The following is a 26,638-nucleotide window of genomic DNA, read 5'->3' on the forward strand; positions in this document are numbered from 1 at the left end:
AATAAAGAGAAAATGAGGAATGCTTCATAGGTGACACTTCTATTATTGTTTCTTGTCTACCTTAATTCTATACTTACCAAGAACCAGCACAGTGCAGGTAGCAGTCTTGGAGCCGGCCGGGTTTTCCACGGTCAGAGTGTAGTCTCCGCAGTCTCCACGGTTGCAGAATCTCATCTCCAGCTTTGTACCAGCCTGGTTTGTCTCAATGTCAGCTCTGGTAGGAACCTCTGCATCGTTCTTCTTCCAGGTGACTGTGGGGAATGGCACGCCTTTGATGGTAGCCATCAGGGTGATGTGAGTACCAGCCATGGCCTTCACCTCTCGGGTCATTCCAGCATCCAGAATCAACTCTGGAGGCTCTGCAATAAGAAACATCAAATTATCCCAATTTATTTCCAATATGATAAAAATCACCTACAATTTAGTTTGTTGTGGGGTTAGACAGAATTTAGAGGTTGTTCATTTGTAACTCACCAAGTCTCTCCTGTACTCTGATTGGGTCCTTCAGGTTGGCTGGGTCAGACTCTCCAGCTGCATTCACAGCTATGACTCTAAAGCGGTACAGAGCACCATCTTCTAGGTCTATCACCTTAAACTTGGTCTCCTGGCAGGAATCTGGAGTCTGGTTCACCTGTTGGCCAAAGAAGGGTGAAGGCTGACCATCTTATTTTTCTCAAAGAACAAGAAGACGCACATAAGGTCCTTCAGATAAAAACAAATGGTGCATTTACACCAGCCTTGTTTAGGCCAATTCAATAAACCTTCCATTTGTTTGGGTGGAAAGTCTGTTTTGTTTGGGGTGGTGTTAATGTAAAATCAAACTCTGATGTTTATCAAAACACTTAAAGTCTAAAAACCTCAGTCTTGATTTAGCTGAAATGAACTCGTAGGCAGTTGGAATGCATGTGCGAATGCCAAACAAACCTACGATTACTCTAAAAGCGGTAAGTGGATTTAAGCACTGGGCATGCTGGGTACATAAAACCAAAAGAAAATGCATGAGTCGAGCACTAACAGGAGAAATGCCTTGTAGTCTTTTACCAACAACTAAAAAGAAATACTACAGCCACTAAAATCTGTTGCCACGTTGTTTTGTTTCTAAGTAACTCTTCTTCAGAAGTTCGTAATACAGCGTCCCCATAGGTGAAGAGGGAACAATTTCTTAAAGGGTTTAGTGCAGTGTAAAAGTGACCTGCAAATGTTGCACTTTTGTTCCCAGATCGAACAGAGTCTACTGGCCTAAAAGGTGTAAAATACCCTTAATCTCACCTTGTTCCATTCCTCTAGCCCAGCCTTCTGGAACTCCAGCAGGTATCCGAAGATCTTGCCTCGTCCGGTGTCGGTGGGCGGCTCCCAGGAGAGAGTCACTGACTCTTTGGTGAAGTCAATGGCATGAAGGTTGACAGGTGGACCAGGTTTCACTGAGGCAGAAGAGTTCTTCAGTTATTATTACTGCTAACCGTATAAGGCTTATAAAATTGAAAGTTTTAAAACGTGAGCCTACCAATGGGATCCTTTGCAAAAACTGGTTTGGATGGTGGACTTGGGTCTCCAGCTCCCACGACGTTCTCAGCACTGACTCTGAACTCGTATTCACAGCCTTGCAGCAGCTCTGTCACACAGTACTCCACTTTGGGGTAGATTCTTTCTGTGTTGCAGCGAACCCATCTGCAAAAATAACCATTTCACCCATTTTGTTTAATCTTCTGAAACATGGAAATGTTGAAGATAATGTGCCTGAAAAATGAAAAATTCCTGGAAATATTTCGGTCATCTGTTAAGCTTTACCTTGTATTTTCTTAGTTACAATTGTTGTTTTTGAGCGCTACGGGATAACGTACCTGCTGGCCTTGGTCTCCTTCCTCTCCACAATGTAACCTGTGATTGGTTTTCCTCCGTCAGCAGGTGGCTCCCAGCTGATCAGGGCACAGTCATGGTAAACTTCCTTCACTGTGGGCTGCTTTGGTGCATCAGGCACCGCTGAAAAGCAAACATATCTAATGGTAAGACACCACTTTAACTTTATTCCTACCTAGAAGATGGATTTGTTTATTCAGCGTCAGCTTACTGAAGACATCTCGAGCTTTGGTCTCCGCTGACAGGAGTGGGTCACTGATACCGTACATGTTCTGAGCCATGATCCGGATGATGTACTCACGACCTTCGATCAGCTTTGGCACCTGTATTAGGACACAGTGATTGATATGGTCAATCCTTCCAATCATCTACTGTCCAATTTTCAACATTTAAGCTTTCAGAGTTTTCTGGTAACTTTTCTGAAAATGGTTTTTTTCTCTGTTCTAGCTGAAAATATTAGAGGGACCTAAACACTGAGATCCACAGACAGTATTCTGAGCTTGCAATCTATTTAGTGGACAGCAGAATGTTCAGCTCCGATTAGAAGGACTAACTACTATTGCTGGGTTTCAGACACGTGATCCAGATGACACGTGTAATGCAGATGGAGGGCCAGAAGGGGATTTTTCCAGTTCAAAACAAAGCAAAGTTGATCACAAAGAGTATACTAATGCCCTTAAAAGGCTGGAAAAGAAACGGCATCTCGAAAAAAATAATGGTTATCTTTCTCTCTATTAGAACAGTTGGAACAACCGTACAGAACTCAGACTTTAGGCATTCTGATGCTGGATTAACAGACAGAAATGGGCTGCATTTACTTCCCGTCCTCCATCTGCATTGCTAAAATAATCTTGCATAACAGTAAATCATTTATCCACATCGTCTTTTTTCACATTCATTCAAACTAGAAGATACAGAAAAAAACCCTATATCTTTGGGTTGTGTATATATTTAAAAACAACAACAACATTCTGCTCAAGAGTTTGAAGAATAAAACTGACCTTGCAGGAGGTTCTGGTGGAGGAAGTGGTGACGGGCATCCACAGGTCTCTGTTGGTGTCTCTCTTCTCAATGATGTAGTTGGAGATGGCGCAGCCGCCGTCGTCTAGAGGAGGGTTCCAAGAGACGACCATGTAGTTCCTGTAGACTTCGTTGAAAACTACGGGGCCCTCTGGTGGCTGAGGACGGTCTGACAGGAGGAAAGAGTCGCACTAATCAAAGCTAGTTTATCTTCAGGTCATACAACTTTAAACTCTGGCAATAAATGATTAATTTTTAGGGTTGCCCAAGTTAAATAGTGTGAGAAAACCACAATTTAATGTTTTTTCAGGCAGTATGTAACAGCTAACAAAAAAAAAATCAATTCAAACATGAAGATGGACACAAATATCTCATTGTGACTCACCAACTACAGTGATGGTGCAGATTCCAGTACGAGGCCCGGCGGCGTTCTCCACATTGACGCAGTAGCGGCCACTGTGTTCTCTCTTGGCCTTGCTGATGTTCAGGCTGAGGTGGCGTGCGGTGCTGTGAAGGTTGATCTCTTCGTCTGACTTAAGCTCTTCGTCGTTCTTCGTCCAGGTGATTGTCGGGGCTGGCTTGCCGCTGTAACGTCCTGATAGCATGCATGGATCTCCCACCTTGACCATCATCGTGTCTCTGAAGTCGAGGTCCAAAGTAGGTGGCTCTGAGTTGGGATAAAAGCAGTTTGAAATTACATGTTTTTAACAGAAAAATAAATTAACATTTGCCTCCATTAATGCAGACTAATAAATTGGTACAAATTCATCTATAAATGGATGGAGTGACCCCTCCATACCTTTGGTCACTTATCAACATTTCCAACAATTTTTCTACTTTGTGTTCTAATGAATTTATCATTATGCATTATTTTATTTTGCTGTATCCAGTGATTCCTCTTTGTTTTACATTCTTCTGTTTTCTGTTGCATAATGTTTTAATGTTTTCTGAAAACGAGAATTTGTCATCAATCTCCTTACCTGGTTAAATGAATAAAAGATAATGTTTGTGTGTAACTTACCGAGCTCGTCCTTGCACTGCACAGGTTTGGTGGGGAAGGAGTGCTTGCCTTGCCCCACCTGGTTGACGGCTGAGACTCTGAATTCGTGACTCGAGCCTTCCTTCAGTCCGGTTAGCGTGAACTTCCTGTCTATCAGCTTGTCCTCGCCTCCGATCCGAGTGAAAGTGTCACGGCCCACCATTCGGGACTCAAGGACGTAGGAGGTCACCTCTGCACCACCGTCATATTTGGGTGGTCTCCAGGCAACAGAGATGGAGTCCTTGGTAACACCTGTGACAATCAGGTCCTCTGGACGCTCCGGGACGGCTGCAGGAGACAGAAATTAGTTTCAGAACTGCAATTTTTTCGTATTTATAACCCCGAAGAGTAACATGTTGCTGTTTTGGACTTACAGATTGGGTCTTTAATAAGGACCATATTGTCGATCTCGATAAAAGGTCCCATTCCGATAATGTTCTCAGCTGCAATCCTGAAGAAGTAGCCCTTGCCTTCGATCAGTCCCTGCACCACAGCATTGTTCCTCGTCACCGTGTAGGACACCGAGGTCCAGCCCATTCGGTCGGACTCTCGTTTCTCGATGATGTAGTTGGTGATGGCCGAGCCACCGTCGTCTTCAGGGGAGTACCAGGTCAGTTTGCAGGAGTCGGTGGTCAGATTCTCACCAACAAAGGGAAGACCGACAGGTCCAGGAACATCTTAGAGAAGAAGAAGGACAAAGTCCAATAGTCAGGAACTGTCTTTAGAAAGATAAAAAATAAAATTTCTTCCTGAACTTTTCACTCACCGAGAACCTCAACAATAACGGCCTTCTTCCTCTCGCCTCCCTCGTTCTTGGCGCTGAGTGTGTACATGCCCTGATGTTGCCGTCTGCAGTTCTTGATGACCAGAGAGTTAGAGATGCCTGTCGTCTCCACCACGGCCTCTTTGGGCACCTCGGCGTCGTCACGGCACCAGGTGATCTGCGGAGCGGGTTTGCCTGACACGTAGGCGATGATGCGGATGGTGGCTCCGGCGTGGACCACAATCTTCTCCTTCACTGAGGCATCAAGGTCCATCTCAGGAGGAACTGGGGATGGAGATAGTTTTTAATTAAAGGTGACCTATCATACTTCCTTGAAAGTTCAGTTTGAATAGGAAGTGTAATACAAAACATGTTTATTATATTTTATGGACAAGATATTTCTTAGATAATGACATTTTAGCTGTTTTAGGGCCTTGTGTCACTTAAAATCCAAATAGGCTGCTGCTCGCCATGCCCCCCCAACTCAATGTTTACACTTGCACGTAAAAATGGCTACAAACAGATGGAACCATATGAACGTCTTTGAATAGCAGAAGTGGGGCCTCCTCCACAACCAACAAGTCAACAACAAAACCCTTGTCGTTTCCAGCAGCCGTTGTACAGCACATACAGCGCTGAAACTTAGCTTGGGTTACTAGGTAACGGTGCAGTGCCTGTCGAATGTGACTTACATTGACAGGTTTTTGATTGGTTTGTGATAGGTTTTTGAAACAGCTCAGTTTCTAGACACCAAAAAACATTGTTAGCAAAAAATGTCTTTCTTCTAAAAGTGCTTGCATAATTTTTAGGAGCAAAATTATGCTTCTATAAGCATAATTTTTATTAGCAGTAGAGCCTCAAATGGAAATACAAAAATGCAAAAAATGTGAATTTTATATGATATTTCCTATTTGAAGATTATATGTCCATACATATAATCTTCAACATAATGGTTGTTGATCAGATCCTTACTTGTTCTGTCTTTGACTTCGATCAGCTCAGACACGAGACCTGGGTCTCCTACGCCAGCAGAATTCACGGCCCGGACCCTGAACTGGTACAGCCCTCCTTCTTTCAGGTCAGTCACAACAAACTTAGTTCCTCTGATCTCTGTGTCCTTTGCCTGCAGACACACAAACACATGAGTACTGAGAAAACAAAACACCTTACCAAGTATTTTTGGTGCAATTTTCTTATTACTTGAAAAAAGGCAAACCTAACTTACAAGTAACTTTTCACCGACAAACAAGCACTTGTTTGGAGTCAATAATTTCTTAAAATTGATCAAAACTAGAAACTAAACCAAAGCTACTTGGAAAGATTTGGTGTTTTTTTAGTTTGGACTTCAGAAGAGACTCTACCTTCTTCCAGCTCTCGTCGCTTTCAGGCTCCTTCTCTTCCTCAGCTTCGCTCAACAGCAGCCTCCTCTTGGCTTTCTTCTCCTCTTCCTCCTTGTCTATCTCCTTCAACTCAACAATATAACCTGTCACCTTGGACCCTCCGTCTGTAGAGGGAGGGAGCCACTCCAGCTCCACCGTTGATTTAGTCCAGTCCATCACCTTCGGGTAAGGTGGCCCTGGAGGCTCTACATAAAGAAAATGTAAAACTTCAGTTTGGATGCAACATTATAAGGATTAAAAACACTCAACTCATTGGCGGAAGTGAGAGTATCGAACAAACAAATAATCATCCATCCACAACACACAGTGCTAAATAGTAAAACATCATTTAACAAAGTCTTCAAGCAGATAATTTGCCTCAAGAAATTTGAATAATGGAGGTACAGACTAATTTATTTAAAAATAACCAAATAAAGTTTTTCAAAAATGCAGGAAGACCACAATTATGGAGATCAGAGCAATAAGATGACATACTGATGGGGTCTCTGCAGAGTACAGGGTCAGAGGGCAAGCTAGGCAGACCACAGCCGGCGGCGTTGATGGCGATCACCCTGAACTGGTACAGGGCGCCCTCCAGCAGGCCTGTAACATCCCAGTTGTTGCCCAGTGGGAGCGCATGGATTGGTTCCCGGGTGACACGGGTCCAGCGTTTGGAAGTGGTCTCCTTCTTCTCGATAAAGTAGCCGGTGATGGGGGATCCGCCGTCATATTTGGGCTCATCCCAGTTGACCGTCATGGACTCCAGACAGACTTCAGTAACTGTTGGTTTCTCACACTGACCGGGTACGGCTACAGTATGACAGGATGGTCATCAGTCATCAAGAATATTCACAGGCGCATCAAATATGTTATATTTAAAACCTCTCTAAACTTACTGAAGAGGTTTCTGGCCTTCTCAAGCTCACTGATCACTGCTGGTCCAACTCCAAACTTGTTCTGGGCCATGACTCTGAACTCGTACTCGTGGTTCTCTGTAAGACGTGTCACCACATAGGCGCACTCTTTCGGATCGTTGGAGACATGGACCCACGTCTTTCTATTGTCCTCACGCTTCTCAACCACATAGTTGGTGATCTTGGATCCACCATCGTCTGTGGGAGGGTTCCAGGCCAGACCGATCCTCTCCGCAAACACCTCTGTGAACTTGATCGGACCCACTGGTGGGCCAGGAGGTCCTGGAAGACAAGAATAAAAAATATATAATTTTTCCATATATTTTAGTTAATGTTTGGCTAAAATGATTCATGTTTCTCACCATTATGCCAATGAAAAACATTCAATATAGTTAATAGTTTTGTGATTAAAAATATCATTAACAGATTATTTTGTGAATATTTTGGTATTAGGAATTAGCCTTGTTTTGCTTTATGCTAAAGATCTAATTCGCATATAAAAAGATTTCTAAATTAAACATCAATGACAACTCAAAAGATTAAAAACAGTTCATAATATTTTAGTGATAAAAATGTCATTTCATCTTAAATAGATGACAATTTAGTTAAAAATGTCTATACACCCAGTCTTGGTTTATCTGTATTTTATTTTGAAGGTGAATTATTTTACATGAAAAAGAGCTGATGCATATTTTATCTTCTGTTTATATTTTAGTTTCACTCAACTCTTTTCATTGAGCTTTTCAAGTCATAATAGTAAAGAATTAAAAGCTGTCAAGAAGACCTTAATAAAGAATTTTTAGGTTCCTGGTTGTGAAAACTAGATTTTTGCTTGCTGTTTAATAACATACACTATGTATCCAACACCAAGTGATAACAGTAAACTCACCCAGCACTGCCAGCTTGATGTCTTTGGAGACAGTACCCAGGCTATTACTAGCCGTCAGGCTGTAGAGGGCGCTGTCGTTCCGGCTGGCCTGTTGGATCAACAGTGTGCACTTGTCTGGAGTCACCAGTTTGTTGATATGCTGGTCATACTGGACAGCAGCCTTTTCCTCGGGTTTGGCCAGGCTGGCCTTGTGCCAGGTCAGCGATGGGAAGGGACAGCCGCTGATCCTCGCCACGATGCTGACGTCGCAGCCCTCCTCGCCCTCCATGGCTTCACGCAGCTCAATGGTGGGAGGACCTGCAGAAAAACAACAAACATCAGCAATTAGCTAAAATCTAAAATCCAGATAGTTTTAGATATGTTTCCAGAGGAAACATTAAGAAATGACTGAGGTAGTTGTCACTCACATGTCTGGTCCTTGATGACCAGAGGTCCAACAGTGGCAGAAGGTCGGCTGGGTCCAGCTGCATTCACAGCTTTTACTCTGAATTCATATTCTCCTCCCTGCAGGTCAAGTTTGATTTAATTTATTTGATTTCGACAATTCATGGCAGTTTAAAGACAATAAGTACAACAATATGTTACCATACAAATCACATAAGAGAACACAGCACACATCAAAGTACACAGTACGTATTAAAAGAAGCAAAGACGAAAAAACTGAACAAACAGAAACAGAAATCTAAAAAAAATACAAGACACTCAATATTAAGCAGTGGAAAACATTATCAAATAGTACATGACTTTTTAGCATTTAACCAAGTTTTAGAAATTGCAGTTTTCACACTGATATAAGCTTGTAGCCCATCCCATGAACGTGCACCTCTAGTAGACGCCACCTTCTGGCTAAACTGTGTTTTGCACCTCAGTATATTGGTATCTCACTATTCCTTTCTTGAATAAAATCAAGGTTTAAAAACCTTAAGAATAACACGATGTAATGATGCAGTTGATAAGAATCAAGGATTGTAATATCATGGTAATGGGATGGTTTCTTGTCAAAAAGAGACATGATGGGTTTTATTCCACTTGGAATTGTAAAACAGTATGTTATATGAGGGTAATAAATTACAGCATGCATATAAATTCTAGCTGACTGTGTGGTGGGAAAATATTGTAGATAGCAGAAGTTTGCTAAATTGAATTTTACGACATTTGAAGAAAACCAGTTTAAGGTCACCACCGTATTGTTTAGACAAAGTACCACTGCTGAGTGCTGTAACTAAAGGCAAGAGGTGGTAAACTGACCTCCTTCACGTCCTCCACAATAAAGGTGAGCTCCTCCACATCTCTCTTGTTGCACTGCTTCCAGGTTTCCTTCTCCTTGCCGCTGGTGTCCCAACTCAGACGCTCGATGATGTAATGTTTTACAGGTGAGCCGCCGTTGTTCTTTGGAGGCTCCCAGCTCAGAGTGACTGTGTTCTTTGTGACTAGGTTTACCTTCAGCTTGGTTGGGGGGTCGGGTGGGTCTGAGGAGGTGGCAAAAGAACAATAAACTTTATAGACACGATTATGGAAATATAGTGTTGTATGTGTGCAGCTGGAAAAGAAGGATTGTCCTTACAGATGGGATCTCTGGCTCTGATGGGTTCGGTTGTCTCGGTAAAAGGACCAAATCCCAGTCTGTTTTCTGCTCGAACCCTGAACAGGTAATCCTGACCCTCAAGCAGGCCTGGAACCACAAAGGCCTGGCTAGCACAAGCGGCATTCACCTGGGAGTAAAATAAATTGGGTAAATTTATCATTCAAGCACAGGAAACATTAAGATGACGAGGCAGAAAATCAACAAGCTGCCTTTTTACCTTGGTCCAGGCCTTGTCAATCACAGACTTTTTCTCAATGAAGTAGCTCTTGATCCTCTCTCCTCCGTCGGTGTCTGGGAGCTTCCAGATCAGCCTCATGGTGGAACGAGTTACATCAGTGACCTTCAGGTCCTTTGGAGGTCCAGGAACATCTTCAAACAAAATCAAAAGCAAAGTCAGACACCCTTAAACATAAAATGAACAATTTCTACAAACCAACAATCCCAAACCATAAATTCAGGTTAATTCAGACAGAATGTTTCTAGTGATTAAAGGTCCATACCGACGACAATGACTCTGACGTTGACATGTTTCTGTCCAGACTTGTTCTTGGCTGTGATGGTGTAACGTCCAGAATGACTCCTCAAGCTCACAGGGATGTTCACGACTGAGGTGGTGTCTGTGGACTCAACCTGGAAACAGTCATAAGCATTTTAATACAAACTCTTATGGGTCTGGATTTGAGATGCTTACTTAATGAGCCTCACATACCAAACAATCAACTATCCTTACCTGAGCCTCAACAGGGATTGTGTGCAGCTTGTTCTTTTTCTCGCTCTTGGCTTTGCCTTCATAGTCCCATGTAACCTTGGGAGCAGGCCGGCCCTTAATGGTTGCGGGAATCCTGACTGGATCTCCAGCACGAATGTTGACTAGTTCCTCAGCCATGACATCAATTGTAATGACAGGAGGAACTGTCAAAAACAGAATTCATCAACAGGTCAGAGACAAGGAAATTGGTATGTTTGCTGTTTTGACAGTTCAAGGCTCAACATACATTGGACATCCTCCACCAGAACTTCGCTGGTGCGTGGGCTGGGGTCAGACTCGCCGATGTCGTTGACAGCGATGATCCTGAAGCGGTAGCGTTTCAACTCACGGAGACTGGGTACGGTGAACTCCGTGGTGGGGTGCAGGCTGTCAATGTCATTGATTTTGTGCCACTCTGATGAGCCTTCATCCTGAATCTGGATGATGTAGCCCTTAATGGGGCTTCCTCCGTCATTCTCTGGTGGCTTCCAGGACAGCGTGACGCTATGCTTTGTCTTATCAGCAACCTCAGGAGCAGCAGGCATGCTTGGAGGAGCTGGGAAGTGAGAAGAAGTTTGCATTTTTGTAAACCATGTATTTATTAACTTCAGAAAATATTCCTGCTGTGATGAACTCACTGATCGGATCAACTGCAAAGGCAGAGTCAGACGGCCCACTGAATGGTCCAGTTCCAGCTGAATTGGAGGCTGCAACCCTGAATTCGTACTCAGTTCCTTCAAACAGTCGAGTCACCTGATTGAAGTAGGAATCAGGCAATGTGTTTAGTGTTTTTGATGTTTCATCTCTTAAAGTGACCACCTTTAAGCAACAAACCAACCCCAAGAAGCTCACCTGATACTCCCAACCTTTCACGCCTCTTTTAGTGACTGGCATCTTGTTGACTTTGGCCCAATAGTCTGTTCCTTTCTCTCTTTTCTCCAGCCAGTACCCAATGATCATTGAGCCTCCAGTCTCTCTTGGAGGCTCCCAGGTCAGTGTCATGGAGGTCTTGGAGTATTCTGCAATAGTTGGTTTTTGTGGTGGGCCAGGAAGACCAAATGGATCTGTGATAAGGACTTCCTCCGTTGTACATGGGTCAGATACGCCGTACTTGTTTTCGGCTCTGACTTCGAACAGATAAGTCTTGTTGGTCTCCAACTCCCACACCTATAAAAGGAAGACCGTTAGCCCTCCACTTGCAGTCACTAAGCGCTTATCATTAATGATTTTGTTGTGACATACCCCTAATTTCCTTTCAATTACGGCATTGCTGACCACTTCCCACTGTGGCTCTGGTGGAACCTCTTCTCCCTCTTCTGGCTCAGGCTGGTCTTTAAGCACTTCCTTTCTCTGAATAATGTAGTTTGTCAGCTCGCTTCCACCATTATCAACTGGTGGGTCCCAGTTTAAGTAGCAAGACTCGGCCCTGATGTTTGACACAGCCAGATTCCTGGGTGGGGTTGGTCGGTCTGAGGAGAAAACAAACAGAAAGTCAGAACACTAATCTTTATGAACTTTTTAATTTCTTTAGCAGCATATTCCCTGCATGTTGGCCACTCACCAAGCACCATGACATAGACGGTGTGTTTGGCTGAGCCCATGTTGTTGGATGCTGACACAGTGTAGCTGCCACGGTCCCTCCTGTTGGCAGCGGGGATGGATAGAGTGGTCTTGGCATTCAACCTTCCAGTCACCTCTGTTTCCATCAGCAATGTCTCTGTCGGCTGGTCGATTAGCACGTCGTCCTTGAACCACTCGATCTTTGGGATGGGGAGTCCAATGATGTCAGCAGGAATTTCAATAGGCTCACCCTTCTTCACAGTAATGCAGTCAGCAGTAAAGTGCTTCAGCATGTGGATCTCAGGACCAACTGACAGATTGGGAGAGACACCAAAATTCAGGACATGAGGAAAAACATTTCCAGTAAACCTACTGGTTTGACTTTGCTTATATAAATGTTTCTCTGAATACAAATGATGAACTCGAAGTTTTAATGAAATGTGGTCTCACCTTCATCATCTTGAATTACTACAGTCAGTGGAATGGATGGCTCACTCTCTCCAATAAGATTGGCACACTTGATTCTGAACTCATACATCCAAGCCTCCTCCAGGCCTTCAACAGTGAGAGTCATGTTGGGGCAGATCTCTGTGTTGCAGGGTTCGAAGGCCTGTTGGTCCTGCCTCTTCTTCTCTACAAAGTACCCAATGACTGGGCTGCCACCATCACTGCGCGGTGGCTTCCAGGCCAGAGTGATGGAGTTTTTGGTCCTCTCTGTGTAGTGGAACTTTTCAGGGTATGATGGTGGACCTGCACAATCATCAAACCCAGTTATGTTTCAGTTAAAAACCCAGCTCTGAATCATTTGAATCCTGGCGATAAAAAGATTCTGAACTTACCCTGAGGATCCACAGCTTTGATGGGTCCCAGCTCAAAGGGAACACCCAAACCGTACTTGTTCTTGGCGGTGACACGGAAGAAGTACTCCTGTCCCTCCATGATTCCTACACATTCGCACTTGGACGAAGCAGTTTCAACAGGCTGCCTCCATGTGTGCATCTTGGCATCCCTTCGTTCCACAAGAAAGCCTGTCAGATCGCTGCCTCCGTCATCGTCTGGGTCATCCCAGTTCAGGAAAATCATCTTACGAGTAACAACAACTGGCTTCAAGTCCTTGACAGGACCAGGGACATCTAAAACATTAAATAAAACAAGGCATTAGCGAAACTATAACAACAGGTTCTTGCAGGTTTGCTGGACTTTTAATTACCCATCACTTCCACTCTGGTCGATGCGGTCTTGGTGCCACTGGGGTTGCAGGCAGAGATCTGATACTTTCCACAATCCTGCCTCTGGACATTCTTGATTGAGACAACACTGTCATTTCCCTCACTGAGGATCTCCACACGGTCTTTATCTGGTTTGCCATCATCCTTTGTCCATGTGATGGATGGATAGGGTTTACCAGTGACTGTAGCAGGAACACGCAGCGTTTCTCCAGCTCTGATGATTATACCATTCTTGATGGCAAGGTCCATGTCAATTATTGGGACCTCTGTGGAGTGCAACAAGGAAAGGTTAGAATGCAGAACATACAACAAATTGTCCAAAAGTAACAATAAGTTCTCGTTTTAGGCAGACCTGCTGGGTTCCGGACAAAAACAGCGTCTGTGAAACCAGGTGTTCCTTCTCCTGCAGCATTGCATGCGATGACTCTGACTGTGTACTTCGCTCCCTCACGAACTCCATAGACGGTGAAGTTACGCTGCTTCCAGGGACGTTCTGTTGATCTAGACCAGTCCTTGGTACCAGCCATTGCCTGAGGAACAAACAACCACTCTTTGCTCAGTTGGGGTTTTCAGATGGTTTACCAGAAAACAAGATATATTTCAGAGCAAAATCATAAAGTAAATCTTCTGACCTTGTCCACATGGTATCCCAGAATCTCTCCTCCACCATTGTCAGCAGGAGGATCCCACTCTACTTCGATGGAGTGGTCAGTGGTTACCACCACTCTGGCAATGGGAGGTCCAGGTGGCACTACAAGGTTAGAAGAAACGCCATAAGTTGATTAAAATGTCATCTGACTAGCATCTTCTGTTGTGATGATTTAGATTTGTTTACATACTGATTGGAGCCTGCGCTGTTTTAGGCTCAGAGGGAGGACTGAACTTTCCAGGTCCGGCCTGGTTTTCAGCCGCCACCCTGAAGATGTAAGTGAGTCCCTCCAGGAGACCTTCAACTTTCAGCTCTGTGTCTGGGACGATGTTCCTGGAGATCAGCACAGCAGGAAGAATTATTTTTATGAACTTGAAGACATGCCTCTGTTTGAATGGGAAGAAATGAAAATCTTAGATTTCCTCACCTGTTGACACGTGCCCAGTGTGAGCTGTTGATCTCCCTGCGCTCCACCCAGTATCCCAGAATAGGGTTGCCATTGTCCTTTGGTGCTTCCCAGGTGACCACCATGCTGTTGGCTGTGATGTCGTCAATCTGTGGCTTTTCTGGAGCCTCAGGAGGTTCTGAGGAAAATGAAAAAGAATATTAAATTTTTTTTCTACTACTTGCACAGACAATGCCACTGAAATATTCCCTTATGTGTGCGTACCGAAGGGATTCTTGGCGATGAGAGGTTTGGAGACGCAGGGTGGACCAGGGCCAAACTTGTTTTCAGCTACGACCCTGAAGATATACTCTTTCTTCTCAATGAGTTTGGGTACCAGATAGCGGCAGCCTCTCAGTGTGCTGGTAACACAACTCCAGCCGAACTCCAGCTTGGAGTTGTCCTTCTTCTCCAGGGTGTAGTTGAGGATCTCACTGCCGCCGTCATCCAGAGGAGGATCCCACATGCAAATGACTGAGTTCTTCCTCACTTCCTCAAATCTAAAGTTTACGGGAGGACCAGGAGTATCTGCAAACACAATAGATGAGTTCTTATAGTGCGACAACTCAACTGAAGTATTTGCGACAAATGTGCGACAACATCAGTGTTCCCTTACCGAGCACATTGACCTCACAGGTTGCTGAGGCAATTCCGTGGTCGTTCTCCACCTTCACCATGTAGACCCCGTGATCTGGGCGGACTGACTCATTAATGACGATGGAGGACATGCCCCTGTGGCTGTTATTGATGGTCAGACGTTCATTTATGGTGGGATAGTCAGGCACCTCCACCTCTGGCTCAGCAGCTTCCTCCTCTGGCTTTTTCTCCTCCTCTGGCTTCTTCTCCTCTCCTTCTTTCTTTTCCTCTCCCTCCTTCTTCTCCTCTTTTGTCTCGGCTTCTCCTTCTGGCTTTTTCTCCTCTTCCTTCTTCTCCTCTCCTTCCTTTTTCTCCTCTCCTTCTTTCTTCTCCTCCTCCTTCTTCTCTGTCTTCTTCTTCAGGGGTTTCTCAGGTCTTTTGCGGAGTGGTTCAGGTTGGATCACCTGGTTGTTCCAGTACCAGGTGATCTGAGGGTACGGTGAGCCAGAAATATTGGCGTCCAGGCAGATCTCGCAGCCTCGCTTCACACTGAGACCGGACTGTAGGCTACCACTGAGGAAAACCTTTGGAGGATCTGAAACACAAAGTCCAATTAACCTAAACTTAGAGGAAAGTGGTACTGAAGAGAACATTGTTGATTTTTTTCTTCTCCTTACCAACAGCATCAGAGGCCTTAACGAACAATGTGTTGCGTGACGGATCACTGATGCCAGCAGCGTTTTCAGCTTTGACTCTGAACATGTAGTTCTTGCCCTCTGTTAGTCCTCTGACTGTGTAGGACAAGACGGGAACCAGGAAGTCATTGCACCTCTCCCACTTGTCCTCGCCCTTCTGCTGCCGCTCCAGAATGTAGCCCATAATTTTGGCGCCACCATCGTACATAGGAGGCTTCCAGGTCAAGGTTATAGTGCTGGAAGTGGGATTGTGGGTTTCCACGTCCACTGGCGCGTCAGGAGCATCTGGGTCAACAAACGCACAGTCCAATTATCTTAAATGGTACAACCAAGTTAAATTGTCAACAGGACGTTATTTTGACCACTAAATAGGGAACAAAGTTGTGATATTACCAGAATAAAGTCAGTTACAAAAATAAAGTGGTAGCACTATCAAAAGAGCCAAAAAAATAGAACACCAAAGTTCAAATAATATGAGAACAAAGTCGTAATATTACCAGGACAAATCGTAATAATGCAAGAATAAGGTTCTAATATTATGAGAAAAAAGTAATAAAAAATACAAGCATTAATTTCTAATATTACAAAACTGGATCCATAGTGTAAGCAGAATAAAGTCATAAAAATATGAGAATAAACATAAAATAAGATTAAAGCTGTAATATCAGAATAAAGTCACAAAATTACGACAATGAAGTAATTTTATTAGAACAGTCTAATTTTTGTCTTGTAATATGGCTTCTTTATTCTGCTAAAGTTTTAATTCTATTTTCATAAGACTACGACTTTATTGCGCATTTAATTATTTTTTCCTAGCTTGACAGTAATTCCCCTTTGCTAGCATTATTTGAATGCACAAAAACCATGAGCAGATTGAGCCAAATAGCCGACAATTAGTTAATTTTCATAAATAATTTCACAAAGTGAAATATTTTTCATACGTTTTTGGTCCTCTGCAATGACGGGGTTGCGCAGTTCGATGAATTCTCCTCCTCCAATCTTGTTGACGGCCTGGACTCTGAAGTAGTACTCTCCGTTGGGGATGAGGTCTTTCACCATCCAGCTCACCTTGTTCTCTCCAGACATCATGTTGACGTAGGTCCTCCTACCAGCCTCACGCCGCTGCACCCACATGTTCCAACAGAGCACCATCAGTTTGTGGCATTCAAACTAACTCTTTTGGTTTAAAACTGAAAATGAAACCGACCTGAAGGACGTAGTGAAGAATCGGGCTGCCACCGTCATAGTCTGGAGGATCCCAGGAAACTTTACATGAACTCTTTGTGATTTCAGATGCAACAATCTCTTTGCAGGGACCAGGAAGTCCTGAAGACACAGAGACAAATACATGTTGAAGAACTGTTTGTAAGCATAAGAGATTCTTGTGTTTTTATGGCAAATAAATGGAGTGCATGTGGTTACCGATGACTTTAACGTTAATGGTTGCACTGGCACTTCCCAGTTTGTTCTCCAGAGTCACTTTATAAACTCCAGCATCGGGATGAAGGCTGCTGTCAATCTCCAGGTGACAGGAAATGTACTCCTTCCTGCTCCAAACAAACAAATCAGCCAAAAGCAATCAGATTGAGGAGTTATATACATTTTCTTTGTGTTTATCCTTTAAGCTGTCAGTCAGGGTTCACATACTTTTCCCACGGTAAAATTCAAACACTATTCAAGTGATTTTTCAAACTTTTCCAGCACCACACTTTAGAGAAAAAAAATAATGTGTATGAACTCGAAAAAGACAATAACTACTAACTAAGCTAATCAATACGTCATTATGCCATTGCAAATAATAAATATTCATTACATTGAAACAATCCAAACAAATTTTTAAGCAAAACAACTTTGCTGCTCAAATTAAATGCCTGAACATGATTTAAAAAGTTACAAAAAAATCTCTAAATAAATTTTCTACAAAGTTTTCTGGAATTTAGCGAACGGAAATAATTTAAAACACAAAAAGTTTAGTCATATTTAACTTCAAACAGTGAGAAAAAAATCATTATGTGCTTGAAAATATCTGGTTTTAACTCTAAATATTTTCACATAAGTGCTGGATTGCACTTTAGTATAAAATTGTGCAGTTCAAATATCAAGCACTTTCAAGGACTTTGAATAGAAAACCTGGAAAACACCTAATTGGAATTCAGTCATTTCAAAGACTTCAAGCACCAGTATGAACCCTGCTGGTCTGTGGGTTGTGTCTGGATCTTAAACTGTTACGGTCAGCCTGTTCTGACCTGAACATGAGACGCTCATCGGCCTTCAGCTCCTTGCCGTCTTTGTGCCAGGTGATTTTGGGAGATGGGACGGCTCTGAAGGGAACTGGGATGTGAAGCTTCTCTGTTTCCACCACAACAAGGTCCAGAGTCTGGAACTCCAGTGTTGGGTTACCTGGGACCACAAAGAGGAAGAGGATGTCTAGTCATGCTTTGGCATGTTTCTATGTTTGTTTAAGAAACAGATGTGTTGTGCTTACAGTCAGAGTCTTTGGCAAAGACGTTTTCTGAGATGTCGGAGGGCTCACTCTCTCCTACAGAATTGATGGCCCTCACTCTCAGTATGTACTCCTTCTCAGGGACGACGCCCTCTTCCACTCGGTATTTAAGCTCCTTAACTGGACGGGAGTTGACCCTCATCCACTTCTCAGTTCCGGCTTCGCACATCTCGATGTGATAGCCGCGGATCTGAGAACCGCCGTCCTGCTGCGGAGGCTTCCAGGCGATGGACAGAAAGTCCCTGCTGGCTCCGGTAACATGCAGCTCGATGGGAGGAGATGGGATTCCTGAAGATAACACCAAACAGATTCAGAGCTCAGAACTCGACCATCAGAGACACATAAAAACTGTTACAAAGTCAGCCTTCTATCACCTGAAGAACATTTCCAGAGTTAAAGATCTGATATCCCAGCAAAATTTAGGAGAAACTCGTCCATTCATTTATTGTCATTCACACTGATATATGAAACATTGATCAATATATTTGTATATCGATGATTTTGATGATGGCTTGTGAACTAACACAAATGTAACACTTTTTACTGGTTTCTCAATTGGTGACTGTATGATGTTTTTATGATATAAAGCAGGACACTTCACATGAGCTCTTTATGAGTTCAGATGCTGGAAACAATTGTTGAAATGTGCTATACAAATAAACTTGAGTGATTGATTGAGGTCTCCAACACATTGGATTCAGGCTGACCTGTTGGATCTTCAATGGTCAAGATCTCTGTAGGTTCACACGGGTGTCCGACTCCGGCCTCATTCTCAGCCCGGACCTGGAACTGGACTTCTGTTCCCTCGATAACATCCGTTACCCGGTATTTACAATCTGGACCAGAAGTCTTTCCACATTTCACCCAGCGTGTTCCAAGCTTCTCCTTCTTCTCAATAGAGTACCTGGATGGGGAAAATGCCAGAAGATGAACATAATGGGAACAACATTGAACAGCACTACAGCCTGAATGATGGCGAGTAAAGAAATATCACCTGAGTATGGGTCTACCGCCATCATTTTTAGGTGCCTCCCACTCCAGGTCCACATACTTTTTGGTCACTGAGTTGACGGTGAGTGCATAGGGAGGCCCAGGAGTAGCTGCAACACAAACATGTTTTATTTTCAATGAAATTTTATGTACCTATGCTTCCACTACAAAAGTGTGCAAAATTAGTTAATATCCCACCAATGTAAAAAAAAAAAAACAATTTGGAAATTGCGGCATTTCAAAAAACATAAGAAACATAAAAAATATTTGCAATGGAAATGTTTATTGATCCACCACTCACTGAAAGTATCCTTGGCCAACACGGAGTCTTCCAGCTCGCAGAACGGCCCGACACCCACGGCGTTCTCTGCGGCGACTCTGAACACGTACAGAGCTCCGTCGTTGAGCGGCGTGACGGTGGTCTTCAGCTCCTTCACCGTGGTGTCCACGGCCTGCCAGCCTTTACGCCTGACGTCGCGCTTCTCCACGACGTAGTTGGTGATGCGAGATCCTCCGTCGCGCTCCGGAGCCGTCCACTTCAAGTCAGCGCTGCTCCGGCTGATACTCACAACCTCCAACCATCGAGGAGCCGATGGAGGATCTGAGGAGGATTAAACAGAAATGTCTTCAGTTTTATTTACTCAGATGATTGTTTACAATGTTATTTCTCTGTTTCCATCTTCATATTGGTGTTATGAGGCTATTCTTGCTTAATCCTGTAGGATATACAAATTAACAACACAAAGTATGTAAGTATAAGTATAAGCCTCAGTTTGTTCCTTCTTTGGTAAATTATTGGTTTGTAATGTAGTATTTTGTTTTGTCTTTTGTAAAGTTGTTAATTTACCAAACTAAAATGAAATGAATTTGAATCTACCATGTTTGGAAATGTCCATATATTATCTGGTATCTCCTGAACATTTTGTTCTTTAAATTAACTTAGGCAAAGGTGTTTTCTCTCTGTTAGTGTTTCTTACTCAGTCTCTCCTTGCACAGCACCGGGTCGCTGGGCTCGCTGGGTTCACTCTCCCCGGCCACGTTAATGGCTCTCACTCTGAACGAATACTCCTGCTTCTCCATCAGGCCCTTCAGGAAAAACTCCAGGAGGCTGATGTTCTCGGCCACACGGATCCAGTCTGTGGTTCCGCTCTTCAACATCTCGATGACGTAGCTGTCGATCTTGGCTCCGCCGTCATGCTCGGGTTTGGTCCAAGTCAGGAAGCATGAAGTCTTGGCAACATCCTTCACTGTGGGTTTACCAGGAGGCCAAGGAGGATCTGGAAAAAGATCAAACATGAAGGATTTAATTTACTTTATAACTTTAAATGATAAAATAACCTGTTTAAGATAAGAAACATGTGGTACCAATAGGGTCTTTAATAAGGATCGGATCCGTCTCTTTGCTGGGTTTTCCAGTTCCAGCCAGATTTTCAGCCAGGACTCTGAACTTGTACTTCTTCCTCGTGGGAAGGCCTTTCACTCTGCAGGAAAACAGGACAATGTCAGTAAAACCCCCACCAAAGACACTCCAGACCAGACGCTGAGCTGGCCTCACCTGTAGTTGGTGTCTTTGATGGGCAGCTTGTTGCATCGTATCCACTTGTCATGGTCCGGTTCGTATCGCTCCACCCAGTAGCCTGTGATGGGGCTGCCTCCATCCTCATCCGGCTCGTACCAGTTCAGGGTCACAGCGTCTTTGGCGATGTCTGAAGGCTCCAGTTTGTAGGGAGCTCCAGGTGTGTCTGGACCAAACAAAAGAATCACATTAGACCTGGCAGAATTTAGCAGAGCTTTCAATTAACTTAAAGGTAACCCATTAAGCTTCCATGAACAGATCTATGGGCTAAACAAAACATGTTAATGGCATTTTTTGGACAAAATCATTCTTAGATGAAGATATTTTAGTCTGGTCAGTTGTGCTTATTTTAAGTTCCTTTCAGAATGAGCTGTTTTTGGGCTTCTGTCACTTTTAATCCAAATGACGTAACTGTCGATCTGGTCGATCTATGTCCAGATCTGGACGATCTACGTCCAGATTGATGTATGGCTTTTTTTTTTTAAGGCGCCTCAGCTGTTTTAGAAGGAGTATAGACCCAAATGAAAGTACAAAAATTTGCTAAATGTGAAGTTTTAAGAGTGTTTGCAGGATCTAGCACAGGTGAAAAGACTTTGTGGAAGTTTATTGTTTTTATTTATAAAGTCTAACTGCTTGATGTCAGAGTCGGATCACCTACCAAACGGATATCTGGCGATGATGGGCGGGTGTTCAGCTGGTGGACCCACACCAAACTGGTTCTCAGCGAACGCTCTGAAGATGTACTCCTTGAACTTGACCAGGCCGACTGCCTTGTACGTGGTCTGTTTGACGGTGGAGGACAGCCGGTGCCAGATCTCGCTGTCGGCAGCTCGGCGCTCCACGATGTAGTTGGTGACTCTGGAGCCGCCGTCGTCGCGGGGCGGGTTCCAGGCCAGGAGGCAGGTTTCGTTAGTGATCTCAGAAATGTCAAAGGCAGCAGGAGGACCAGGTTTGTCTGTTTTACATTAGAAATAGTGATTTAATTACAACTTACACTGAGATAGATATTACATTTCTGGGCTGTAAACTCTTCTCACCCAGGATGTTGACATCCACAGTGGCGGTGGCACGGCCGCTGCTGTTGGTTGCCTCAATGATGTAGGTGGAGCTGTCGTCTCTCTTGGTCTTAGCAATGGTGACGGTGGAATGTCCTGGCTTGGTGTCGATGGACACCCTGTCGTCTGGCTTCAGAACCAGGTCGGCCTTGGTCCACTTCACTCGGGGTTCTGGCTTACCCTTAACTTCAGCTGGGAGTTCGATCTTGCTGCCAGCCTTGGCCGTCAGACCAGCCAGAAGCTTGGCATCAAGCTGGATCTCTGGAGCCTCTGAGCACGGAATAACCATAAAATATTGTCATTTTTGAGACCATTTTCCGTTAATCTTTATGTTTTTAGAAAAACTAATCTTTCTAAATAGTGGCTTTTCAATGATAAGTGGAGCATCTATTTAACTATTGTTGTCCAACTGGAAATTATTGAGCTTATTTTAATTTATCATGCAATTTGCAGCTCATTGTGACAGACCTTTGTGTCACAAAAATAATGGATCCAAATAATGCTCTTGATATAAACACAAATAATGCTTTTGAAAAACATTCCTATTTGTATTTGCTTCTCTTTTTGTGACTTGAGTCACAAAAAGAAGTGTGATTTATATCATTAAACTGCAAATTACAACTGCCTTTTAATCATATTTGCTAGATATTTATTGTTGCTTTAATTGAACAGTGAAAGAAAAAGCAAAATATTGATTGGAATTTGTCATGACAAGGTAAATCAAAATTCTTACCATGAAATGAAGTTTATCACAATAAATGATAATACAGTAAATGCCCACCCTACACTGATTCTATCAAGGAGAAGGTCCATGTTATTACCTATTGGATCAACAGCCTGGATCTCGTCTGTGGGCTTGCAGGGCCGGCTGGCCCCGAGTCTGTTCAGAGCCCGGACTCTGTAGGCGTACCACTCGCCCTCGATCAGACCGGTCACCTGGCACTTCAGCTCCGGCACCATGTCTCCGCAGGGCTCCCACTTATCTGTGCCTCTCTGGCAGCGCTCCACGTTGTAGCCTCGGATGCCGGTGCCACCGTCGTATTTTGGCGGCTCCCAGATGAGGAAGATGCCACTGGCTGACTTGTCTCTCCACTTCAGGTTCTCTGGTGGGTCTGGTACAGCTGGAGAGAAAGCAAAGTCGATGTATATTTGTGTAATGATTTTGGTCATAGTATTTGACAAAATGCGATGCTTATTACTTGTTTCATTTTTGGTGACTACGATGATTTTATGATGTAAAGTACTTACTGATATGTGCTATGCAATTAAACTTGACTTGTTTTTAATAAGATGTACATATTAGCCAAAAGACCATCTAAAACCTTAGATTATTCATGTCTTTAAAGGTTTAAATGTTAACTGTGCAGTTAGTCTGACTTACTGGCTGGAGAAGAGACGTTGACGGGCTCATCGATGTACGCTGGCTCTCCTGGGCCGCACTTGTTGCAGGCTGTGACTCTGAACAGATACTCCTTCCCTTCAACCACGTCGGTGACGGTGAACTCCAGATCCTGGATCCCTGTTGTAACCTGAAACAGTTTGATTTTGTTACCAGCAAGGCCACATGTTATCTCACTTCTGATTTATTCCTTATCCCGGTTAAATGATGATGATTGATTCCAGACACTGTTGTCGTACCTTCACCCAGGTCTTGCGTGACACGTCCCGTTTTTCCACCTGATAGCCGGTTAGAGGACTTCCTCCATCGTGTTCTGGAGCCTCCCAGCTAAGATGGACGTGCTGCCGGGTCACCTCTAGAACCTTGAAGTCCTTGGGAGCGCTGGGTGCAGCTGGAAACAAAAACACAAACAATGAGTTAAAAACAATAATTAAAATCCATTTTCCCCCCAGATTTGCAGTAGTTTTCCGTACCGATGACGTTGACTTCGATATCTCCAGACACAGAGGTGACGTCGTTCTCCAGGTGGAGGGTGTAGATGCCTTTGTCTGGCCGGACGCTCGGCGTGATCATAAGTTCTGTGAAAGTGGACTTGGTCATCAAGGTGACGCGTTCGTCTGCAGTCGTCACCTCCTTCTCTCCGAAGGTCCACTTGGCGACGGGGGTTGGGTATCCGGTGATGGGAACTCTGATGGTGAGAGGCTGAGGGACGATCACTTCCAGGCCATCTTTGAAACCACTCAGGTCAAAGGATGGAGCAACTGGAGAGGCATGATGAGAACAAAAGCCTTATTTTAACACCTCATTTTCTATTACATTAGTGGAAAACCAATTTTTCCTTTTTTGGAGTCACTGTCAATTCGACAAATGTCACGTCTCTCACAATGTGGGTCGTCTGCCAGCAGAGGTCCGATGACGTTTGACGGTTCAGAAACTCCAGCAGCATTTTCAGCAAACACTCTGTAGTTGTACTTGGTTCCATATTTCAGACCAGACACCTGAAAAACATTCAAAGATATTAGAAAGTGAAGTTGAACAGAAATCTGTGATCCTCAGTAAGGTAACTATAGATTTAAGGCAGCATGCTGTCTTCAGCAATTCAGAAGTTGTAAAGTAGGGCAACTTTGACTGTTCTCGAGTTGTATGCGCTGCCTTCTGACGTCGTATTAAGGATATTATACTCAAGAGAAAATAAGAGTAAATTTTAATCTCAGAAATTTTTTTGAAAAAGTCAAAAATTTGCTTAAAAAACGCAAAAATTCACATTTGAATTTCAAAAGAAAATTTTTTTTTTAGTTTGAAAGGTCAAACATTTCTGATTTAAAGAATGTGATACATAACACAAAATATGGTGAATTTCTTGAAATGTGAATTACATGAAATGAGGTTTTTGGTACAAGATGAAATTAAAAACTTGGAGGAAAATGGAGGAAAGTGTTACTTTTCAAAAAATCGATTCAAAAAATCGGACAAGTAATTATTTGATCTACCAGTCACTGATTAGATCTGGTCAACTGAAAACTGGTTGACAACAATCCGACTGACTGACTTCTCGTTCCAACTCCGTGTTACAGACAGAAAACGGGCCATCTGGGCTTTTGTGAGGCCGTGATTCTGCACCTTGTAGAAGAGGTCTGGGCAGAGGCGTGCGTTACAGCGGAGCCACTTGTCGGTTCCCTCCTCGCAGCGTTCGATGATGTAGCCAGTGATGATGCTGCCACCGTTTTTCAGAGGCGTCTCCCAGGTGAGCTGCACTGAGCTCTTGTTCTGGTCCTGCCAGATCAGGTTCTGAGGTGGACTGGGACGTTCTGCAGACAGGAAAAACAAACAAATTAGGAACTTCAGACTGAGACTGGGATGCTAACTTTGTAGTAAACACAATTTACTCCCCAGTCCTCACCAATTGGATCCATGATCTTAACAGGTCGCGACGCGGCGCTGGGTTTGCCCTCGCCAGCTTTGTTCTCAGCTTTGACTCTGAAGATGTACTCCTTGTTCTCGATGACGTCATTGATGATGGCGCTGAGCTCGCCGGCTTTCGTCACCTGGACAGGCGACCACTTCACCGACGTCCTGTCGCGCAGCTCCACGATGTAGGAGGTGATGGGAGAGCCTCCGTCTGACACTGGAGGGTCCCAGGAAACGGTGCAGCCAAACTTGGTGACGTTTCCAACGTCAACGTTCAGAGGAGGTTCAGGAACATCTGAAACCAAGAAATGGAATATGGAATGTTTCATATTGCAGCTACTGAAAACACAAAGTTATTGCTTAAAAAAAGAAGAGTATAAAAACATGTGAAATGTGTAATATGTGCCTTTTAATCCCCAATTTAAATTGTTAATTGTATTTACCATCAATAAAGGAGCAGAAGAGTATATTCAAAGTTAACCCTACCAAACTTGTTCTTTGCTTGAACAGCTTCGTCCGTCTCAACGAAGGGTCCGTTGCCGACCCTGTTTCGGGCGCTGACTCTGAAGAAGTAGAAGGAGTCCTTCTGCAGCCCCGTCACTGTGTATTCGGGGCTCTCTGAGTGATCGGTGGCCAGAGTCCAGGTCTTCCGCTTCACATCGCGCCTCTCAACCACATAGCTGATCACTTTGCTGCCGCCGTCGTTCTCAGGCTCCTCCCACGCCAGGCTGACCTCGCCGTCCGCGGTGTCGACCACCTGAAGGTTCTTCACAGGTCCGGGAACATCTGGAATGAAGATTTGCAACATTTGAAGATGTTTCAAACATTACAAACAGCTTGTGACAACCATATTTTTGGAAAATTATGAATTGGAACTGCCACTCTAACATGTAACCATCTCCAGTTGACTTTAGTCGACATATTTTTCTCCACAGAAAGCTCACCGATGACGTCCAGGTTGATGAAAGCTTCTCCCTGTCCGTGTTTGTTCTTGATGACGATCTTGTAGCGGCCTTGGTCCGACTTCTTCGGGTCCTTCAGCCGGTACTCGGTGCGCTCGGCGGAGGTGTAGATGTTATCTTTGGGCAGACTCTGGTTGTCGTACAGCCAGTCAGCCTCGGCCTGAGGATAGGCGCTGTACGGGACGGCCAACACGATGGGCTTCCCGGCGTCTGTGACGTAGCTCTGATCGGTGGTCTTTATCTGAGGAACAGCTGGAAGAGGATAAAGGTTCAAAAACCGAGCATCTTTTTCTCTTTTAAACTAACAAGACCTGCTCCTGCACACTGTGGAAAGACTTATAAATGTAGAAATATTTAAAGTTCAGCAGACCAGTGCTACCGTAAGGGTTGTTCATTAATCTTCCTCCACTGAACCGGACGCTCACCTGCCAGCTCCAGCTTGGCCTTGGCGTCCTTGTCTTTGACGATGACTCTGTACAGCCCCTGGTCTCTGGGTCGGATCTCGCAGACCTGCAGCCGGTGCATCTTCCCCTCACTCATCATCTGGAACTTGTCTCCCTGGACGACGGTCATGTTGTTGCGCAGCCATTTCACCTCCACCCGGTCCTTGTTGAGTTCCACCTCAAACACGACGTCCGAGCCCGGAGGCTCAAACACGTCCTGTGGAGGTCTGATGATCTCCACTGGAATCTCTGTGGGAAACACAAACGGCCATAAACATTATTAACAAGTAGTTTTTGTCTAGTTTTTAGTGAAAACATCTAAGTACCCTTGAAATGAAATAAAACTGGCTTACAAGTACCCTTTCAGCCAGACGTAGGAGCTCGTATTTGTGTCACATGTGGACTATTTCACTTACAACATGGGAAAGTATTTTGTTATAAGTGCATTATCCTG

General features: G+C 44.0%; 1 protein-coding gene across 6 annotated transcripts in view; it reads right to left on the bottom strand.

Moving 5' to 3' along the window:
• The window catches only part of ttn.2 (titin, tandem duplicate 2), a 202,484-nt gene that overhangs the window by 65,510 nt on the left and 110,336 nt on the right, over window positions 1-26,638 (bottom strand). For all 6 annotated transcript variants that reach the window (XM_055052995.1, XM_055052994.1, XM_055052996.1 and 3 more), the window contains 60 exons: window positions 26,167-26,433; window positions 25,724-25,993; window positions 25,266-25,565; window positions 24,772-25,074; window positions 24,492-24,679; window positions 23,755-23,869; window positions 23,345-23,632; window positions 23,111-23,262; window positions 22,854-23,001; window positions 22,294-22,593; window positions 21,455-21,742; window positions 21,076-21,372; window positions 20,397-20,583; window positions 20,207-20,322; window positions 19,819-20,118; window positions 19,143-19,442; window positions 18,846-18,951; window positions 18,559-18,755; window positions 17,834-18,139; window positions 17,595-17,748; window positions 16,771-16,895; window positions 16,556-16,674; window positions 16,290-16,470; window positions 15,331-15,633; window positions 14,694-15,248; window positions 14,303-14,605; window positions 14,060-14,216; window positions 13,823-13,965; window positions 13,616-13,734; window positions 13,336-13,513; window positions 12,965-13,249; window positions 12,594-12,887; window positions 12,205-12,504; window positions 11,756-12,064; window positions 11,437-11,663; window positions 11,047-11,361; window positions 10,833-10,947; window positions 10,442-10,750; window positions 10,177-10,358; window positions 9,947-10,076; window positions 9,664-9,815; window positions 9,426-9,573; window positions 9,110-9,330; window positions 8,269-8,365; window positions 7,862-8,158; window positions 6,955-7,254; window positions 6,554-6,868; window positions 6,041-6,264; window positions 5,652-5,802; window positions 4,683-4,964; window positions 4,291-4,593; window positions 3,899-4,204; window positions 3,263-3,544; window positions 2,859-3,046; window positions 2,069-2,180; window positions 1,842-1,980; window positions 1,505-1,668; window positions 1,270-1,421; window positions 475-631; window positions 78-359 (listed from right to left, as the gene is read on the bottom strand). In XM_055052995.1, coding sequence (XP_054908970.1) covers window positions 78-359; window positions 475-631; window positions 1,270-1,421; window positions 1,505-1,668; window positions 1,842-1,980; window positions 2,069-2,180; window positions 2,859-3,046; window positions 3,263-3,544; window positions 3,899-4,204; window positions 4,291-4,593; window positions 4,683-4,964; window positions 5,652-5,802; window positions 6,041-6,264; window positions 6,554-6,868; window positions 6,955-7,254; window positions 7,862-8,158; window positions 8,269-8,365; window positions 9,110-9,330; window positions 9,426-9,573; window positions 9,664-9,815; window positions 9,947-10,076; window positions 10,177-10,358; window positions 10,442-10,750; window positions 10,833-10,947; window positions 11,047-11,361; window positions 11,437-11,663; window positions 11,756-12,064; window positions 12,205-12,504; window positions 12,594-12,887; window positions 12,965-13,249; window positions 13,336-13,513; window positions 13,616-13,734; window positions 13,823-13,965; window positions 14,060-14,216; window positions 14,303-14,605; window positions 14,694-15,248; window positions 15,331-15,633; window positions 16,290-16,470; window positions 16,556-16,674; window positions 16,771-16,895; window positions 17,595-17,748; window positions 17,834-18,139; window positions 18,559-18,755; window positions 18,846-18,951; window positions 19,143-19,442; window positions 19,819-20,118; window positions 20,207-20,322; window positions 20,397-20,583; window positions 21,076-21,372; window positions 21,455-21,742; window positions 22,294-22,593; window positions 22,854-23,001; window positions 23,111-23,262; window positions 23,345-23,632; window positions 23,755-23,869; window positions 24,492-24,679; window positions 24,772-25,074; window positions 25,266-25,565; window positions 25,724-25,993; window positions 26,167-26,433 — 13,503 coding nt within the window. The remainder of the gene's footprint in view (window positions 1-77; window positions 360-474; window positions 632-1,269; window positions 1,422-1,504; window positions 1,669-1,841; window positions 1,981-2,068; window positions 2,181-2,858; window positions 3,047-3,262; window positions 3,545-3,898; window positions 4,205-4,290; window positions 4,594-4,682; window positions 4,965-5,651; window positions 5,803-6,040; window positions 6,265-6,553; window positions 6,869-6,954; window positions 7,255-7,861; window positions 8,159-8,268; window positions 8,366-9,109; window positions 9,331-9,425; window positions 9,574-9,663; window positions 9,816-9,946; window positions 10,077-10,176; window positions 10,359-10,441; window positions 10,751-10,832; window positions 10,948-11,046; window positions 11,362-11,436; window positions 11,664-11,755; window positions 12,065-12,204; window positions 12,505-12,593; window positions 12,888-12,964; window positions 13,250-13,335; window positions 13,514-13,615; window positions 13,735-13,822; window positions 13,966-14,059; window positions 14,217-14,302; window positions 14,606-14,693; window positions 15,249-15,330; window positions 15,634-16,289; window positions 16,471-16,555; window positions 16,675-16,770; window positions 16,896-17,594; window positions 17,749-17,833; window positions 18,140-18,558; window positions 18,756-18,845; window positions 18,952-19,142; window positions 19,443-19,818; window positions 20,119-20,206; window positions 20,323-20,396; window positions 20,584-21,075; window positions 21,373-21,454; window positions 21,743-22,293; window positions 22,594-22,853; window positions 23,002-23,110; window positions 23,263-23,344; window positions 23,633-23,754; window positions 23,870-24,491; window positions 24,680-24,771; window positions 25,075-25,265; window positions 25,566-25,723; window positions 25,994-26,166; window positions 26,434-26,638) is intronic.

Source organism: Poeciliopsis prolifica, unplaced genomic scaffold, assembly GCF_027474105.1.
Source record: "Poeciliopsis prolifica strain line A6 unplaced genomic scaffold, Auburn_PproV2 SCAFFOLD036, whole genome shotgun sequence".
Taxonomy (NCBI): Eukaryota; Metazoa; Chordata; class Actinopteri; order Cyprinodontiformes; family Poeciliidae; genus Poeciliopsis; species Poeciliopsis prolifica.